General features: G+C 40.9%; 1 protein-coding gene across 6 annotated transcripts in view; it reads left to right on the plus strand.

The window, feature by feature from the left end:
- Positions 1-845: 845 nt before the first annotated feature.
- The window catches only part of KCNC2 (potassium voltage-gated channel subfamily C member 2), a gene marked incomplete at both ends in the record, with an annotated part of 102,660 nt that continues 82,689 nt past the window's right edge, over positions 846-20,816 (plus strand). For all 6 annotated transcript variants that reach the window (XM_082311158.1, XM_082311160.1, XM_082311156.1 and 3 more), the window contains one exon: positions 846-1,478. In XM_082311158.1, coding sequence (XP_082167284.1) covers positions 846-1,478 — 633 coding nt within the window. The remainder of the gene's footprint in view (positions 1,479-20,816) is intronic.

Consider the following 20,816-nt stretch of genomic DNA (forward strand, 5'->3'; position numbering starts at 1 on the left):
GAGAAGGGAGCCACTTTCTGGCAAAGGTAGCGGCGGGCTGGAAGAGGGGCTGGCGGGAGGGAGCGCGGAGAAGCCCAGGGCGGCCCGGCGCTGCTCCGCCGGCTCTTCCCCGAGATGCACGCTCGTCTTCATGATTTGTCTGAGAAAGTAGCGAGCCGAGCTCCACGCAGGCAGCTTTTCCAAGGGTGTGCCTGCTGCCTGAGCTGCTGGGGGGCTTGGTATTTCTTCTCCAAAAGCAATCCCTCCCTCCCCAAATAGAGGCGAGGGGAGAGACAAACCTCTAATCCTTTTTTTTTTTTTTTCCCCCTCTTCCCCTCCTTAAGCTGTTAGGATAATAAAAGATAGATGCCCGTTAAATAATTAACCGCACACTTTCTATTCCATCAGCTCGGTTCACGCAGCCCCGCGAGGGAGAAGGGGGTGGGGACGGTGGCGGATCCGTACGCGGGAGAAGCAGCAGTGCCATTTCGGTAGCCTGCTCTCGGGGGAAGCGGGGCGAGAGCCCGGAGCTGTGCCTGGGGCGGGAGGAGCGCGGCGGAGCTGCCCGGCGGCGGGTGGCGGCGGGGCGGGCCGGGAGGGCTCTCCCGGCGGCGCGGGGCGGCGAGATCACGGCGGGCTGGAGGGGGCTGGGGCAGGCGGGGAATAGCCCCGCCCCGGTGATGCTTGGGGGGGCTTCTCCTCGATCTCTTCTTTCTGTTTGCGTTTAAGGCAGAAGCTCGTCCCCCGCGGACCTGCCCGCGACCGGCTGCCCCCCACCCCCCATCCGCCCAGCGACCGGTCCCCGTCCCCCTCCCATCCCCGCTGCCGCCTCCCGCGCCCTCCCCAGTCATGTCCGACCCGGAGCGATGGGGAAGATCGAGGACAACGAGAGGGTGATCCTCAACGTGGGGGGCACGCGGCACGAGACCTACCGCAGCACCCTGAAGACCCTGCCGGGGACCCGCCTGGCCCTGCTCGCCTGCGAGTCCCAGAGCGAGTCCCCGGGCGGCGAGGAGCCGCCGCCGCCGCCCCCCAACCCGCCGCCGCCGGCGGGCGGCTGCCCGGAGCCCGGCAGCGGCTGCAGCCCCCGGGGCAGCGGCGGCGCCAGCGAGTTTTTCTTCGACCGGCACCCGGGGGTCTTCGCCTATGTGCTCAACTACTACCGCACCGGCAAGCTGCATTGCCCCGCCGACGTCTGCGGGCCGCTCTTCGAGGAGGAGCTGGCCTTCTGGGGCATCGACGAGACCGACGTGGAGCCCTGCTGCTGGATGACCTACCGCCAGCACCGCGACGCCGAGGAGGCCCTCGACATCTTCGAGGCGCCCGACCTGCTGACAGGCGAGCCGCCCCCCGACGGCGACGACGACGACCTGGCTGCCAAGAGGCTGGGCATCGAGGACGTGGGGGCCACCGCCGAGGGCAAGGGCGGGCGCTGGAGGCGGCTGCAGCCCCGCGTCTGGGCGCTCTTCGAGGACCCCTACTCCTCGCGGGCCGCCAGGGTAAGCGCCGCCGGACGGTGCTCCCGCCCGGGGCGGCTGGGGAGGCCGAGGGGCTGCCAGGGGTGCACACGCCATAGTTCCCTGCATGGGAGGCAGGCGCACGGGCCGTCGAGGGGAAGCTCGTCCCGCTTGGGGTGGGGGTGCGGAGGTGATGCTTTGGTGGGCCGCTGCATGGGGGGCAGCATCAGCCCCTGTGGGGCAGTGGTGTTTGCTGCCTCTGCATCTGCAGGCAATGTCGAGCAGTGAGGGCGTCCCGCTGGGCTGGCGTCAACCCATAGGAGTGTACATGGGGCGAGGTGGGAGTCGTGCCCTGAGGAGCCTGTGAGGGAGTCACGCTTGCCCCCCTGGCCTGGGTGGGGGTATGGAGGTGCTGCTCGCTGTGGGACCCGTTTGTGTGTGTGTATGGGCAGAAACAGCCCCAAGGTGCCTTCATCCTTTCTGAGCACCTGCATGGAGGTGCGTTTCGGGCTGGGGCAGCTGGCCCCACCGGGAGACCATCATCCCTCCCTCAGCTTTCGGAGGTCTCGGGTTTGGGGTGAGGTGGTGACAGCAGTGCAGGAGAGAGACCTCAGCCCTTTCCCAGCTTCACTCTGTCTGCGCTGGGAGGTGATCTGAGTTCAATGAAGTAAGTGTGACAGGGGGTCACCCTGGCTCTTCCTCCATTGATTTCTCAGGGTGACCCTCACGGGCTCTGTGACTGAGGCTATGGGTACAAAGTACTAAATGCTCGTACTAAGTTTCCGTTATTTAGATAGGGATTTTAGATTTTGATGCTGACTGCTTTCTACTTTGATGATTTGGATTTTAGTTCCGTCTTTTAGTTGCTGTTGTCAGTGGCGATGCGGGTTCGCTTTCTAACCCAGGGCTTTGGAGCAAACAAATGGTTGTAATCCCTTTGAGAGAAATACACAGCGGTGCCTTGAATTCAACAACGAGAAAAGCAACCACCAGCAAATCCTCCCTGCAATACAAGAAAAAGTACTTGTAATTGGAAGTGTTTGATTATAAAATGGTAATAAGTGTTTTGCAGCGTATTTACCAGGATTCCCATGAAGTATTCAGAGCTAAGCCTCATCCTGCAGAAAGTGCTGTTATGGTGGGTCTCACTTCACGATTAGTTCCACTGGTTTCACTGGCAATCTTATAGATGTGACCGTAAGTGTGTGGTTAAGTGACTTCCTGAATTGTACCCTATGGCCTGATGCAGTTTCTGTGAATCTTAGCAACTCCTCTGGGCTTAGTGAGGTAAGTTAACCAGAAGGTAAACGTCCTTGTAGTTATTACTGTCACTTGCTGAGTGCCAGCGTTGTTTACGTTTTCGAAGGTTGCCCACCAATACGTTTTCCCTTGACAGCTGGCTCCAGCTGATACTTGAAATGCGTTTTTAATAAAGGACCGGTTCTGAAGAAAAACTACCAGAAGCGTCTATATCTTTGCTCATCAATGACATACCCATGTTGCTTGCATCTTAGCTGTCTGACTCCTAAAGGAAATTTGGCTGTCACCTGACGAAACAGTAGTGCACGCGGTGATTGCGCTGCAGGTTGTCTTTCACCTACCGTTTCGTGGAAAGTTGCTGACAGCATTGAATCTGCAGCTTTTACAACAGGGAATCTTTCCACTCAACTTTGCTGGAGAACTGAGGAGCGCTAAGTAAATGTTAAGTGGAAGATATCAGGAGAAATAGAAAGGTAGGCATGCTGATTGCAATTGCACCCTGGAGTTGTAGCTGTCACTTGGTTTTTCAGTCCACTTCGGTCCACTCTTTGACAGAGCCTGTAGGCACTTGCTTTCCAAATTTTCCATCTGTACTAGACCATCCTGAACTGTCAGGGACTCGCGTAAAGACATTTTGAGTTTGCAAAATGAATGCTGTCATTAACACTGGAATAGAAAATTGCGACACAGCAATAGTCGTCTCTTAGAAGAGAAGGTATTTACCTTTTTATAACTTAAAAACTAGTTTTAAACATTATATTCTGTTTTCAACCCCAAGCAGCCAGAGTAAGGCAGTGTCAGAGCCATAACAACAGTGTCTAAATCAGTGTTTTCATTTTCTTCACGGTTGCTACTCTGTACCTTGATCTTTCAGGTGGGGAGACAACTTTGAGAATTGCTGGCAAGTTTTAAAGCATTCAGTAAATGTGTATTTAAGGGCTGGCAGGCACTTAGTAAGCACTCTTGAACACAGTAACTTAAGGTGATGGTAACCTTAGTTTGGCACTGAGACGTTACTGTCAATTCAACACTTTCCCACACCTGAAACAAAGGCATTATTTTCTGAGTATTCTGGCAAATACAGTTCTGTTTTGTGTCAGCTGAAATGATGACTAACTCCAAAAACATTTGAGTGAAATCCTGGCCTTACTGAAATAAAGGCAAAACTCAGTGAACATCAATCTTTGCCTCATAGCGTTAGCTACTGACTCATACACCACTCTAGATTATGTTGAGGCTGCTTAGTGGTAAACTTTCTTAATAACTGTGGTAATTATTTTTTTAGCATTGCTGCCTGATTTAACTTCAGCAATGTCTGTTCTGGGAAGTATGATGATGATAAAAATGGGATATTTTCTATTAACGAAATGGTACTTAATATTTGTGATTGTCTTTATCCTAAACTGTGATCTCTAAAAATAGAAATTTATAGAAATTCAAATATAAGTTGCCATGGTAACCTATTGGGGGATAGTGCACGCACAAGATTATTCTAGCAAGACCATCCAGTGATGTTATATAAATAGTGAAACTAGTTTGTTGACAAGAAGGTTTTTTGAGATTCTAAAAAAAATTTCACCTTTTAGTGTATGCAGTTTGATATTCAGATAGTGACATCTACCAAACATGTTTTTTGTAAATATGAAATGTGATCCATGTACATACAATTGCTTTGAAACCTTCAACACTGTTCTTTGTTTCTAAAGTTCAGGAGTTACATCTGAATATTATTTCTGTTCTCATTTTATCGTTTTGGGTGTCATAGACTGTGAAATGAAATTAAAGAGTACAGCAGTACTCCTTTCATTCCAGGCTTAACAGAGCAATCATTCACAAACTGCTATTTGACAGAATGCTATTATGTAGATTTGGAAAGCTACTAGCGTAAGATACTGTCATAGGAGAAGAAGCGTCGGGCAACTAAATCGTTCTTTGCATTGGTTTAAGCATCTCTGAAACAGACACTTACCCGATTCTTATTTGAATCATACATGTGTATTGTGAGTTTGACTAGTTGATACCTGTAAATGATTTTGGTATCCTTTGATGGCTCATAAGTGCAACGTACTCGTTATGCTTTAGTAAAGTGCAAAGATACGTCTAAGTAGTTTGTAAGAAAGTACAAGAGGCATAATTACACACTGAGTTTAAAAGAGTGACTGCAGATGCCCAGCAGGACCTAGAACGTCAGCGCTAGTCTCAGATACCACATTTCAAATTAATTAAGGTTTTAAGGCCTTTTACTTTTGAATAATAGTTGAAACGTGATGCTGTTTAAAGAAGTAATTAGTATTTGTCATTGATTTTTCCCAAGGATTATGGATTGCTCAGGTACTTAGTGCAGGAACTCAAAAATGGCCCTGGGGCTAACAAAGTTCATAGCTATATAGCCTTCACTTTCTGAGAAGGCTGTAAATCTGTTCGCAGAGAAGGGGACAGCGCCTGCGAAGTTGGGTAACTCAGCAGCATGGGACTCAGCGTAGCCCAGGGCACTGGAGCAGGCGCTGCCTGCAGCACCCCCTCCTTTCAGCAGCTGACAGCGAGTTACACAACTCCTTTGCTGTACGGTCTTTATCTATAGGAAAGATCATAGTTACTTGGTTTACAAGGGAGGGATAAAAAGTAATTAGCAAGTATTTGTAAAGTTTGTTGTAAATATTCACTGAAATGCAAATAAAACCACAAAAGCCTTGCAGTCTAGGCACCAAGATACTTACGCCTTGCAAGTGTCCTTAAAAATACTGATCTTATGCTGCTTCATCGTGACATGAGGAGCTGGGCTTGAGCAGTGAGCGGTATTGTTGGATGGAAATATGAAGTTCCTGTCTCCTGCTTTACATGAAGTTACAGTCAGAGACTCCTTTCAGTGTCCCATAACATCTACACCAGCTTTGAACATTTGGTGGGGATGGTTGTAGGAAGAATCGGCTGAAATGAGTGAGATGGGAGAGGGAGAAAATATGATTTTATAGATCCCCTCAAAAGGTTAAAGCAATGGAAATCATATTGGAGAGCGTTCTTATCAAATATAACTTATGTCTTTATTTGGTGGCTTGCTTATGTTTTCTCCAGGTACCTAGATACCTGTCATGTATTAGGGTGAAGGAATGGGGTGGGTTAAATTTAGGGCTTTGGCTGTTCATGCTGCAAAATGGTTTTTATTTTTGGTGGAAGCAACACTGCCGGGGATAGTTCGATTGAGACATTGTGAATGGAGTGGTGAAGATATGTTAATCTCAGAATACACAGTTGTAGATTAATAGTGATTAGCAGAGTTTATTTGCTTTCTTAACAAATAGAACCTTTAATTTATATGTGCAAATCTTTACTCTCTGTCTTTTATCCAACAAGGAAAGCAAGTATACTTTAGATTTTACCTTTAATAATTTTTGAGTTATGCAGGTGTCTTCTATCTGAGAATGATTATAAAAGTATACAAAGAAAATAGTAAAGGTTGCTAAAGAAACTGAAAAGAGGGTATTCCTTTTGCCATGTTGGTAATCAAAGTGCTGAGTTTATTTTTAAGTGGGAAAGGAGTCCATTAGCCTAAACTGGTGAAAACCAGTCATTCTGCTTGGAGCATTTAGACTATGGGAGCTGTTGTTTTTAAAGAAACAGCAAAATTCGTTCCTAATGACAAAAATCATAATGCATCACTGTTACAGATATTCATACACTCTGTAGCTTCGTGTGTACATGGGCTGTCTAAAACCCGTTATAAGTAATTTTTATTAATGTACTTCTGGCATGTTGGCTGTTAAAAGTCTTAATTGGAAATTGTAGTTTAATACATGACATATTCAACATAAACTAGCTTGAGCTACCTTAAACGTAGATGGTCTCTGATGACACTGACGTATCGGTGAGGTAAAATCAGCAAGAATTCTGCCTCCCGAACTTCTGCCTTTTCTTCTACAGCTGTTCTGCCTGATGCTGCTACTGTTTCCATGGAAACAAGCCAGCTCTTGGCTTCCTCTTCCCATTGAACACAGCCTTCTCGCTGTCACTTATTCATCTGGGAAAAGCATTTTGTCATGGCTCTGACATGAATGCCACAGAGATGATCAGTCATATCATTTCAGAAATAGCTGTTACGTATGTGCACGTGCATACAGCCAGGTTCGTCTTCCAATGACTCTAAAGTAATTCGGTTAATGGACTTATGCTGAATTTGCTTTGGTGTAACTGGAAGTGGAAATTAGCTTAACACACACAGCTCAAGATAATAACGGTGGGAGAAGTATTTTCAGTTGAGAAATCTGGCAGACCACATTCCCTTCCTTTATGAAGTTAATATGTGATGTGCTATCTGTCAGGTTTTGTTTACCATGGTAAAATTCCTAAATGGTTTACTTTGGGGATGAAAACTTACCTTCACACTGATTGAGATGGTGGTGGGAGGAAGAGCTCACAACTTCTGGTGAATATTGAATAGGTGTCAATGCTTCCGTCAGATGAGGCATCACATTATCATGCCATTGTCACATGATGCAGTCAGGATACGAAAAAAGTGATGTAAGAAAACTGGTACCTTCGAGGTTCCTATTTTCTTAAAGTGTCTGGTGTTTAGTCCAAGGTAAATGTATTGATCAATACTCTGCGAAGAAGTCGGCATTTTTGCTTGTTTTGGTGAATTTGTGTTGAGTCATAATCAAACAAATTCAAAACTTGGACTAATCCCAAAACCTTGATTAGTTTCCTTCACTGTAGGAACTTTAAGGAATTTTAAGGGAAGTTTGTGTAAAACGTGCTTGTCCTTTTCTCCCTCAATGATCATTGGCAGAAAGTGCCTGTTCTCTTCCTATGAAGTTACCTTGCAATTGGGGCAGAAGGATCAGAGAAGAGGAAGGGCATTCCTATATAAATTTTTAATATTTTAGTAATCTCTTATGAAGTGCTGCTGTCCAGCAGTTTTGAGATGGAAGAGAGAAGTTCTTCTCATTATCAAGTGCTGTTTCTGCGCTGTTCATTTCTGCAGAGACTCCTTCTGCTCGTCCTGCACTTCAGACTCTCGGCACACCTTGGGGAAACATGGTTTCCTTCAGCCACAGCTGGAAAGAAAGGGTTTATGCTTTCTATATTTAGCACCTGATGAGGATAGTATGCTCCCTTTTAATTCTCTTTACTAAACTCTTCTTTAGACCTTTTTTCTGGCAGTGTGATTTACATAAGCTTATTGATTCAGTGTTGAAACTTGTGGGGATTTCTGCAGTTTTCTTTTTACCGTAAGTAAAGTAGCTAGGTAAATAAAAATATAGATAAGGTAATATTTGGAATATCAACATGATAAAAGGGATTCAAGTTGTAGTGATGACCTGGTATGTTCCCTTCCCTATTGTGACATACACATGTATACGTTGATATAACTAAATGGTAATTTTGTCAGAGAGAGCTGTAGAAATAGCTGTAGAGAACAAACATGAAATCACACGGTTGGATTTTTTTAGTTCCACAAATGTGCTTAATTAACATCATTGTTAGTACTTTATGATGACTAAAGCACTTTTGAACAAAAAACTCCACTTCCATCTGTTAATCAGTAGTGTTAAAAATAGAATGCCATCTAGTCACATGAAATACAATTTCTTGTGATTTGTGATTTGCTTTACAGAATTTTTGACTGAAGTGGTGACTTGAAGCTTAAAACCCAAATTATCCAATTATATATTGGCCTCAAGCTGCGCCAGGGAGGTTTAGGTTAGACATTAGGAAAAACTTCTTCACCGAAAGGGTGGTCAAGCATTGGAACAGGCTGCCCAGGAAAGTGGTTGAGTCTCCATCCCTGGAGGTATTTAAAGAACGGATAGCTGTGGTGCTCGAGGACATGGTATAGATGGACCTGGCAGTGTTAGGTTAACGGTTGGATGCGATGATCTTAAGGGTCTTTTCCAACCTTGATGATTCTATGATTCTATATTGTAAGTGTGTGTTGTTTTTTTCCCCTCTGCCTTTAAGTTGAAAATTCTGAGATATTGCTGTGTTTTTGGTCTTTATACCAGTAGGTTAATTATTACAGCGGTGTAATAATTCAGTCCTTTCTTACTGCAGACAACCTTTTGTAGTTTTCTAGTGTTTCTAGGTGAACCTTAGATATCAGGTCTTTGATGTGCTTCTGAAAAATGCTGTAAACAGAGAACAGTCTCTTACCCCAGTGCTGAATAATGTGGTAAAGTTCATTAATATGCATTAAATATACCACACTATCATCTAGTCTTATTTCTGAGATAAGTCTAGTTTCCTAAGTGTTTACATTTTCATTAGTGTATAGCATACAACATTATATTTTTTTGGTGTGCCTAGACTTTGAAAAAGGTGACGTATCTCTTGAAGTTTATGGGTTTGGTTTTGATAATGTGTAGAGTACTAGCTGTCTAGCAGTAATCTTTTTAACTGTTTAATCCTTATCCTAAGAGAAACAATTCTTATTTAGGAATGACTTCCACCACACTAAAATGCTTGCTTTGATAAAAGCACAAGGCTACCCCAATACTAGGGGTCTGATAGTATGTGGGATTTTAAGGCAACAGAAATCAAATGCTGAAACTCAATTAACAGCTGAGAAAATTCTCTTTCAATGAATTGCATTGGAGAAGATGAAGTTCAGTAGAGTGAAAAAGAGGACTACAGAACAGTGCTGTGAAATGCCGCGTACATGTTGTTGCAATATTAAGGAGTGCATGCTGAGTTCCTGACAATTTGGCAAGGGGACTGCGTTGGTGCCTGCCGCAGCACCGAGTCGGAGTGCTTAACCATCCCAAATGGCATCCTGCTGGCGGGTGCTCTTAAGTAGAGGGAAGAATAGTGTCCTCTAATCATATTTCTATTGGCCTATTTAATTTCTCAGATCATAAATGTTCACAAAATATATTAGGCTTTTATATGCTGTCTGCTATAAGACTGAGGGTAATCAAGTATGTAGTAATTACTATTTTATATAAAGCCTGTGCAATCACAGATTTTTAATTTTTTTCTTAAAGTAGTGGTAAAAATTATTACAGGACAATGTAAAAGATGTTTTTGAAGTAAACAAATGTGTGGTTATAAACTTTCTTTAGTTCTTGGACAATACCAAAGGAGATGTGCTCATTAGTCCTTATTTTTACATAGGTATTCAAAAATTCTCTGTACTTTTCAAGCGAGCTGTCTATTTTATCTTCTTCATTGGCACTTAGTAATCCTTTACCCATATGAATGGCAATTATTTTGAATAATTGGTTTCAGGAGTATCTTAATTTTCATAGGATAATGATTGTTAGGAGCTGAAATAGTTAACTTAGATTTTTTTTTCATGTCATCCCAAGTGTTATGCAGGTTTTTTTTTTTTCTGACAGGAATTTTGCAGTATTCTAGGTTTAATCCAGATAGTTTGGAGAAGAACCTTATTTGTCTTCCTAGTTTCTGATCACATTTGGGAAAGGAGTTTTCTTGCATTTTCTGTCCTAGGTCTGATATCTACCTTCAGTTTTCCATTTGAATTTTAGGATATAATTGATGTGCAAGCACATTTGGATTTCATCTTGAACATTCTTGCATTAGTCTGGGAAATTACTTAAACAAATTATAAAAAAACTCAGTGGGAACTGAGTTCTGGCTCTCTACAGCTTCTTGAGGGGGGGAATTGGAGATGGAGGTGCTGAGCTTTTCTCCCTGGTATCCAGTGACAAGACGTGTGGGATGGTTCAAAGCTGCGCCAGGGGAGGTTTAGACTGGGCATTAGGAAGCATTTCTTTACCGAGAAGATGGTCAAAGACAGCAATAGGCTTCCTAGAGAGGTGGTGGGTGCCCCAACCCTGTCAGTGTTTGAGGCATTTGGACAATGCCCATAATAACATGCTTTAACTTGGTCAGCCCTGAAGTGGTCAGGCAGTTGAACTAGATGATTGTTGTAGGTCCCCTCCAACTGAAATAGTCTGTTCTATTCTAAATAAATAAGTTCTGGTCTTCCAACCTTCTTTTCCCTTACAATGGAAAATGAAGTCCTTTTACTTAATAATTATGTTTCATATTTTCATGGTTTAAAAAATAAAGTCTATATAGTAAATGGCATATAATAAATGACATCAACAGCTTTTTTTGGGTAGAAATCAAGCAGGGTAGGATTTCGGTGCAGGTATTGAACATCAGCTCTACTGTATAACTCACTATCTGTTCGTTATCTGGTAATACTTGATGTTAAATTGATTTAAACACCATAGGCATCTTCATCCTTTGGCCAGTAAATTTTATTACTGGCTGTATTCAAGGCTATTTGAATATAGTTTTGAATTTGAGGATTGAGACTTTTGACAGCAGGCTGAAGTTATTTTCCTGCTTGCCTAGGTGATATACCTGTGCAGCTTGGAGAAAGAAACGGTCACGTTTGTCATTTGTCTCCAAAACAGTCATGTGAAGCTGATGTTTCAGTGACCCGTGAATGGTCAACAAAATTGGTTTGATGCATTGCAGCTACAGGGTCTCCTTGGTTAGTCATTGCGTGTTTTAAGTTGGTGCCTCGATAGCGGAACAAATGAGCTGGGAGAATTAAAAAAGAGAAAAATATTTGATAAAAGGGAAAATTACATCTTGGTGAAAAATGATCCATTAAGGACTCAAGCAAAGAACATATCTTCATTATTTTGGTTTATCACAATATAGCCAGCCAAACCTTAAAACTGGCAAAGGCATTTTGTGTTGCATGTCTGGGTTTTTTTGAGTGATGTTTGTTGCTTTAAGGATGGAAGATGGTTGTCCTTAAACTTCATGTTTATCTACTTATGCTTCTTGTTGCAGTTGCCGCTTCTTTAAAGTGAGAAGGGAGCTTCGATCTTTTCAAAATTACTTCTCTAATGACTAGGTTTATTACATTTTTGAAACAGCTCCTGTAGGTAGGTACAGTCTTGCAGCTGGTCTCCACCTCAATCCAGGTGCTGTGACAGCTACAAAACTATCTGCGGAGGCTCTCAGAGTGCATTCTTGGTTACCTGTTTCCTCACTCTTCAGCCCTACCGTGTTGTATTCAGTATCTTGCACTTCACTGAGCCAATGACTGGCTGTTCTAATGCTTCTGAATCAATTCCTTTTCCAATGCTTTTGTAATAAAATTAAGCATTCTGCTACAGTTTGAAGTACAATGATAGTTATAAATACCTTTCTACTGTTAATACTACCTTTAGTAGATGTGTTAGCAGCTTTTCTTTGAAAGCGTGATAGCATACCTCACTTATTGAAATGAAAACCCAGCAAAACTTCAGTGATTTTGTGTTCTCAACTATTTAAAAAGACATTTAAATTCAGTTGCAGAAATGTACCCATTAGTCTCTAGAGAAGTGCAGATGTAGTTCATGTTGGGTTTGTATTTCATTAGAACAACCTACCTTGCACTGCAATCCTGACAGACTCATGAGATGAAGGCAATCCTCTTTGAAATAATGTCTGCTTTTGTTCAAATATCAATAACTAACTTTCTAAAGTAGCATGAGGAAAATTATGAAACTCCTGTCTTGTGCTGCTACTGTTTGTGTACTCCTGGAAAATACAGATCAGGAGGTGTGTATTAGTAATTATAATGAACAAACTTTGCAAATCTTATTTTGTTTGTTTACTGGCAATGCAATTTTCAAATAACAAGGTAATTGTTCCAGTTTCCTAATCATACTTTGAGTAAAATGCTGCCTCCAGAAACCCAAGCCTTGCCTCTGGGTGTGAAAGTCTTAGCAATAGTGGAGGCTAAAGGAAAATGTGTGACATAAATTTTTCATTGCAATTCTACTGTTCAGACAAGTACAGTGTGACAACTGTGTGCACTGCAGAAAGAGCGGTGAAATGTGAATCTGAACCAAAGGAGGAGAACAGTTGTGGCCCTGGTGCTTTCAAACTTCGGGTGGAGTTTTTGTATGTATATATAAATATGGATGCAAATATTTTTTTGTGTGTGTGTATATGTATGTATATGCGCGCACACACACACGTTTCTAAACAAATGCATCTATTGGTGTTCCTAACCTGTAATTATGGTAGTCAAGAAGATTTTTTTCTTTTTTTTTTTTTTTTTTTGTATTTGTCCTTGAAGATTTTAATGAAGAAGGCTGCATCCCAGATCTCATGACTTAATTCAATGTTCTTGCTTTTACTTGTTAAATTCAGCTCCCAGCTATAAGTTCAAGTACAGTTTTGTGGACTGTCTGAATATGATAGATCTATCTTACTGGATATACATATATATTACTACATTGGCTTGCAGTATTTTGTTCATCATGTTTGATGATAGAAATAGTGTTCTATTCTTTATAAATTTTATCTCACTAAAAATGGGAAAAACCTGAAGCAGTTCGGTAACTAAAGAAATCTTGTTTTCTGTGCAGGTATATCTTACGGGTGACTCTCAGGGCCAATTAAATTTTTTCCTGCACTTGGCATATTATAAAGTTTCCTTTGAATGCAGATTTGTTGCTGTGAGAAGGTTCTGAACTCACTTTGCAACTTTGTCTCACTGAAGGGTGTTTGAATCTGTCTAAATGGATCCCTTGTTTTCACAATCCTGCAGAGATTTAATTGTTTTCAAAATCTCTATCCTTTGGTTTAACGTTGTCATAAACGGCCAGCTGGTTCAGGCTCTTAGGTAGGAGATCAGTAGGTCTTTTTTTTAAAAAAAAAAAAACAAAACAAACCAACAAACAAAACACAACAGCAAAACACAACAGCAAAACAAGAAAAAGTTGCTTTTCACTTGGAAGTTCTGCCAATTTAAGATGTCTTTTCTCAAGAAAGCACTTATGTTTACATTTGTTACATCAGGAAGCATAACTCCGCATAAGTAACTGGAGCTCAAGAACACGTTAAAAGAGCAAGCCAAGCAGAGGCTGAAGGACTGTTGTGACTGGGAGAGGGGTTGACTGATGTAAGGAAATCCTTCCATACTTGAGAGCTCTACCTTTTTTGCGATGAATACTAAATCAAGATGGAAATTTTTTTATAGTGTTTTGTGCAGTCCCTACTGTATTATGACATGCATTATGTCATTTAAAAAGTACTTAATTATTCCAGAGCAAACCAATATTTTGTGGTGTGCTTTTTTTTTTTTTTTTTTATAGGAAGCACCTATAAAATGTAAACGAGGAGACTATTCTTTCTACAGCTTTATTTCAAACATCCTACAACAAGTAATTATGTTGCTTTTATAAAGTTACACAGAATGGCTCAAAAACCTATAAAAAGGTCAAGTTTGTCTGTTAAATTATCTAGAATTGCACTAGAACCCTACTGATTTTTATACTGTAAAAACCTATATATTCTTTATATTATTTTATAAGACATTTTAAGAAAATCATGTCTGCCAGGGATGCAGGTTTCCTTTCTTCAGCTGTTGGTAAGGGGATATGTTAAATACAATCAGATTTAGTAACCATTTTCATCAGGTCATGTTGATAATACCATGATTTTTCATCTTTGAAGTGTTGCAACCTATTTTATTATTCATTTATCTGTATTTTTTCATTTAGTTATTTTTTTTTTAGAAGGAAGAGAGGATCGGTTCAAGTCGAGTTCATACATCTCTGCTTCTTGTGAGGAATACCGAATGAAGAGAAACATGAAACCACGAAACCAACATTTAAGCTGAAGATGCAGAAGGTCACAGCACAGTGAAAGCTGTGAATAGTGTAGGAATTGTGTTATGATGAACTCATTTGGCCAGGCTAGGAGGGACATGGAGAGTGAAGAGGGCTCAGTGACTAAAGTGCTAGCAGGGAATTCTGGAGATCCAGGTTTATGTCTTTGCTAGGCCGTAACATCTTCTGTGGTTCACTGCACCATTGTGGTTCACCCAGTCTGCAAACTGGGAAGGTACAAATGTTCTCTTACCTTAAAAAAAAAAAACACCAAACTTAAAAAATAATGCAGCACTCAAATAATGCAGTAAAATAAAGGCGAGTTTTACTTTAGTTCGTGACTATCAAATATAGTGCAAAGGAGAGCCTTGGTATTTTTTAAAGGAAGTTGGGGGATAGTTTGCTGTTTTCTGTGCCCGAAGATTTGAGCATACATAATCATATCGTGGCCCTCTTCCCCCCTGCCCCTTTTTTTTTCTTTTTTCTTTTTTTTTTCTTTCAGACCTTTGCCTCATTCACTTGACAGCATGGATCTATGCTGAGAGTAAACTGGGACTGTGTAGTCATTTGGATATGTGCAGTAATGAGTATGAGAGGAAATCCTTATGTTGATAATTTTGTTTGCAGAGCAGTGTTGGAAGAGTGTATTCGGATAAGGAGGCATATATCCCACACCTGAACAACATGGAAAAAAGAAAACTTTGAATTCAGTAAGAAAACATTGTCCGTTTTGTGAACTGACTGAGGCAGGGTCTACATGGGAAAAAAATTCTTCAGTCATGTTAATAAAAATTGCTTTGCAGCACGCGAACACAAGGAAATCGAGTTAAGGTGGGGTTTGGCACAAATACAGTTTGTCAAAGTTTTTCCTTCAAAACATAATGGTAACATTTCTGAAATAAAAGGTTTCCAGAATTGAATACAACTGAAAACAATGTAATTCTCAATTTTTCTCACAGATTGCTGAACATTTGCAAAAACATTTGGCATTCGGCCTGTGCAGTTAAATTCTGGCACAACAGAGTAGACAGTTTTAAAATGAGAAATATTGGTCAGTCTTTACAGTTGGCTCTGCTACCAATTTGATCTGCAGTATATTAGAAAGATTGTTCGATATTTTCAATGATATGTTAATTCTTGGTTGTGTTCTGCACCTGCTTTTGAAGTGTGGTGGCTAAGGATCACCATCACTAGATATGGGGGGGAATGGTGGAGCTTGCAGGCTGTACTTCTAGGGGTTGCATTTTATCAGACTTCTATTTAAAAAAAAAGAAAGCCAAGATCCCAAAAGAATGCCCAGTGTGAGCAATACTTACGATAGTACCTAACTTTGTATTTCAGGAGCATTTGCATTGCTTAGTGAAAGCTTGTTGCTAGTCCTTGCTGCTTTTTAATACGTTATTTAGTTGTGTTCAACTATATTGGTGATCAGTATTGGTTAAGCACAGGGCAGTATTGTAATTGAGTTACTGCAAATTTTAGTAAGAGATTTTTCCAAAGCAGTAAGTAATACCTGTTCCTTAATTCTGAAATAACACCCACCTTTCTGTCTTGTTTCTCATATACAAGACTGACTTACACAGGAACTCTAGCTGTGAGTTCTCTCTATAGAGATGAGTGAATTCTTCCTGTATAAGTGAATGCATTTTCATGAGTAAGATGTTGTTTAATAGTTTATTCATAGAATCATAGAATCGTTAAGGTTGGAAAGACTCTTAAGATTATCGAGTCCAACCATTAACCTAGCACTGCCAAGTCCACCACTAAACCATGTCCTCAAGCACCATGTCTACCCATCTTTTAAATACCTCCAGGGATGGAGACTCAACCATTTCCCTGGGCAGCCTGTTCCAATGCTTGACCACCCTCTCGGTGAAGAAGTTTTTCCTAATATCCAACTTAAACTTCCCCTGGTGCAGCTTGAGGCCATTTCCTCTCGTCCTATCACTCGTTACTAGGGAGAAGAGACCGACCCCCACCTCGCTACAACCTCCTTTCAGGTAGTTGGAGAGAGCAATAAGGTCTCCCCTCAGCCTCCTCTTCTCCAAACTAAACAACCCCAGCTCCCTCAGGTGCTCCTCACATGACTTGTTCTCTAGACCCTTCACCAGCTTCATTGCCCTTCTTTGGACACGCTCCAGCACCTCGATGTCCTTCTTGGAGTGAGGGGCCCAAAACTGAACATAGTACTCGAGGTGCGGCCTCACCAGTGCCGAGTACAGGGGCACTATCACCTCCCTGGTCCTGCTGGCCACACTATTCTTGATACAAGCCAGGATGCCATTGGCCCTCTTGGCCACCTGGGCACACTGCTGGCTCATGTTCAGGTGGCTGTCGACCACCACCCCCAGGTCCTTTTGCACCAGGCAGCTCTCCAGCCACTCCTCCCCCAGCCTGTAGCATTGCATGGGGTTGTTGTGACCGAAGTGCAGGACCCGGCACTTAACGTTGTTGAACCTCATACAGTTGGCCTCAGCCCATCGATCCAGCCTGTCCAGGTCCCTCTGTAGGGCCTTCCTACCCTCCAGCAGATCGACACTTCCATCCAACTTGGTGTCATCTGCAAACTTACTGAGGGTTATCAAAGCCAAACATTTTGCTAACTTGATCAGAAATCTGAATTGTTCTGTAAGTATTGGAAGCCACGGAGAACAAGAGCATTGCCATCAAAATTGTTGAAGTATTTGAAGATCTGTCTTTACAGATGCCTGGGGGCACCAATGATGTTAGTTTGTTTTTTTCCTCTTCCTCCACAAACACCCCTTCCCAGTTCAGCAAAGGATGCCACATTACTTTTACATATCAGAGAAGCTGTACTGAATTATTACAGGAAATTCATTAATTGATTAACTGCTATGTTTCCATGCTGGAAAAAAAAAATCAAAACATCCAGCTATATCTGGCCAAGATTTGGGGATGTGCATGAGGCATGTGGTGATATTGGCTGAATTAATTCTAAAAGACGGCAGTTGACAAGTGTTAAGTCTGCTCTGATCACGGCCAGGCAAGCAATTTCTTCATTCAGTTAATTGCTTTGGAACAAGATGCAGGATAAACAAGTGAGCTCAGTTTCTTTTTCTACCTGAAATGATCATTGCCTACAGCCTTAACAGGAAAAAGCTGCATTTTTGGGATTTCTTCTGAGGCTTTGACGTTTGAAAAATTCTTCTCTGGTGTGTTGTTAATAGCTGCACTAAGCAGGGCTGGATTTCAGCATGATTCCTTACACAGAGTAATGTCTGATTGTGAAACAATGTAAAATCTTTTATTTAGAATTGAATGCACATTTCCAAGTAATAAACCAACTGTAAAGGATTTAGCAACAGAAAGTTTATAGAATGATAGCTTTATGTCTGCTGCATATGCTTTCTCTTCTGCGCGTGCACCATGCTGATCTTGTCCATGGTTCTGAATTTGCCCAAGCTGGTTCTGAACCAGCAGTGTAGGGCAGATCTTGTTTCATCATATAACTTTAAAAAACAAACCTTCCGTTACAAGAAGCTAACGTGAAAAGATAGTTTGATGTATTCCTAGTGGTAACGGCAAATTCTTGGCATGAGTGACTGTTTTGGCCCTGAAAAAGCTACAAGCTGGTAGCCATGATAATGAGCTGCAGTGCTTTTTAAACTGAATTTGGCACTAGATGTTAAGAAGGCCCTCCTTCACTGCTGTAATACTTTAATATCTCAAAATATTTTCAAAACTTATCAAACTAAACACTCACTGTGCTTCTTGTAAAGATTGTAAAGAGTTCATAGTACTGTTCTTTCAAATCAAGGGTATTTGTGTTTAAATGGAGACTGTGCTTCCCGCATTAGTCTGGCAATCTCTGAATTGGGAAAGGATTTCCTAGAATATGCACAGAGTCCTGGACAGACTGAGCATTGTCAAACTGATAAGCTAAGTGTGCTAGAGGATTTGAGTGCTCCTATAAATAGGAAACCAATCTGAAAAAAATATGTTAAGACCTTGAGGAGAGAGGATCTTAAAGGAAAAATCTAATCAGGAGATGCTGAAGAAAAATGATACATTTGAAATGGCAATTAAATAAAAAGAAAGGCCAGGGGGCAGAAAAGAAAAGGCCTGTTGGGCAGGGTTTTTTTGTTTGAAGACCACAAAGTAATTGAGGCTCAGGAAATTAGGGACTGGTGGTGTCCCGAAATGTAGGTTGTGTTGGTTATAGTTGCTTCTGGGTTTTTATTCTGTTGCCTAGGGAAGAAAAAATACATGTTAACAGTTTTGTAGGGTGAAAATATTTGCATTTATCACAATCCTTGGGAATTCTTCAGCTGATTAGAATAAATGGAAGGGGAGAAGGGAAAGGAAAAGGACAGGGAGAAGCCTGAATGCCCATTTGTACAGAGCTACACAGTCTTCTTAGGCATAATTATACACTTAGTTCTTTAATTAAAAAAAAAAAAAAACAAAACCAAAAACTTCCAGTTTACCATGAATCTCTATGAAGCTGTATCTGAATGGCAGAAATTCAGTGTACCTCTGTAAACTTCAGAATGTGATCCTGTACTTGCATTTGCTCTTTATTTTTCTAGAAAGTCAGTAGCTCACAATCTTGACACTGTGCTCATGCATAACCTCTCTATCAAACGTGGTGCTTGTTTGGCAGCATTTGTAGCTTTTTAGATAGGAGATTTTGAAGTTAAATGCCTGGAAATATGCAACATATATGGCATTGAGGTGTAACTGTGTTAGACAAAACACTTTGCGTTAAGTATATACCCATATGTACCAATATTATGAACATTATAATATGGTGATTTTCAAGAAAACTGCACTCTGTTTTTTTTTTTTTTTTTTTTTTTCAGTTCATAGGAAACTGAAAAATAGGTCATGTTAAAGAGGCTAATAAGATAAATGTTTAATATCTGAAATTCAGGAAAACCACTAAGTAGCATAGAGAATTTTTTTTTTTAATTTTATTTCTAGCTCATTAGTTTTTATAAAATAGCCTTGAATAGAATTGTCTTAAGGGAGCTATACTACACATTCTGAACTGACATACTCAAATCAAGGCTTTTTGTCTGTCTCAAAACCTTTTTTAAGGTGGCTGTTGGAAGAACACTGGTACTGCAACAGTAAGAAAGTGCCCGAATAAGACTTTGAGGAACCTCAAATACCAGGTTATTCTTCTACTTTTTTAAACAAAGAGAACATGTTTAAGTTATTGGAGGCTAAGAAGAATAGGTGAGCTGTAGTCCATTGTAGGGTACTCTTCTGCAAAAGTTACATTTATGTGATATCAGCTAGCAGTGGTTTTTATTCTTTTGGGAGAGAACCACAGAATATAGTGTCAAGAATGGCTAATGTCTTGCTCTGCAGAGAAAAGGTGAAGATAACTATAAATGATGGGTTGGAACTTTTAAAAGACAATGTCAATTTTTTCTACATTTCCCAGTGCAGAGATTCCCCCTGTTTTAATAAAGGAAAATATGAATGAATTTGAAACTTAATAAACATGTTTTCTAAGCCCATATTCCTCCTTTGATCTTACGTCATGCTTTTCTTTGGTCAAAGGTCATGTCTAGAAGAAACTGTTCAACAAGCCCTTCTTTTTTCTTTATTTTTAAATTTTCCCTGTAGAATGAATAGGACTAAATTTTCTCTCAGGTCTTGTCTGGAATACAGGAATGTGATGGCCTCTGGAGTCCCAGGTTTGAGCTAATACAAATTACTGGTTTTTAGTGTCTGAAAAGCTATCTGAAGCTTTGTAGTAGAGTCCTTTTTTATAGATTTTTTTTTTTTTTTTGTGGTAAATTTATATTGTGGCAATAAACGGTTTTGTGATATGTAGTGGTTATGATTTATAATGTATTTTTGTGCTCACAGCAATGAAGAAGAGGTGGTTTGCTTCATCATTCACTTAACGTGCCTCTGTAATTCTGATACTGGTTAAAGAAGTCATGCTTGTAAGTAATCTAGAACTGGAAATCCTTTGCTTCATTGTCAGAGTATTATATTATTTTCAAGGGGAATTTCAAAATGAACTGTTTCTGCTATGGATTAATACCATAAAAAAGTGGAATTATTGTCCTTGACTGTGTCATCAGTTTTCTGTCTTTAAAGATAGCACTGTTAATGCTATTAGCTAATGTTAGTTTGATATGAAGAATGAGAGACAAAAATGAGCAGAAGAACAAGTGACTTGAAATAACATAAAATGCTATGTTGCTTGACCTCTACGATACATTTTTATTACTGGGTTTAGGAGAGTTATTATGTATGTATTCAATTAAGATGAAGACTCAGAAAGGGAGAGGAAGAAAAGTAAAAATTGAAAATGAAGCTTGGAGATTTGTGGTACCCCTTTTCCTGAATTATAAATGATGGAAATTAAAGTGTCAGACAGTCTTGATAAACTGCTTTGTCTGTGTTCATAATCAGACCACTTTATGAAAATTGGAATTATTTTGGAACAAACAGGAAGAAATGGAACAGCCAAACATTTCAAAATGGGTATGTGTGAATGATGATTTTATGACACCTTTCATCAGAGGTTCACTTTGGAATGCCTTATTGA

This window comes from Platalea leucorodia (assembly GCF_965183815.1).
Source record: "Platalea leucorodia genome assembly, chromosome: 4".
Lineage (NCBI taxonomy): Eukaryota > Metazoa > Chordata > Aves > Pelecaniformes > Threskiornithidae > Platalea > Platalea leucorodia.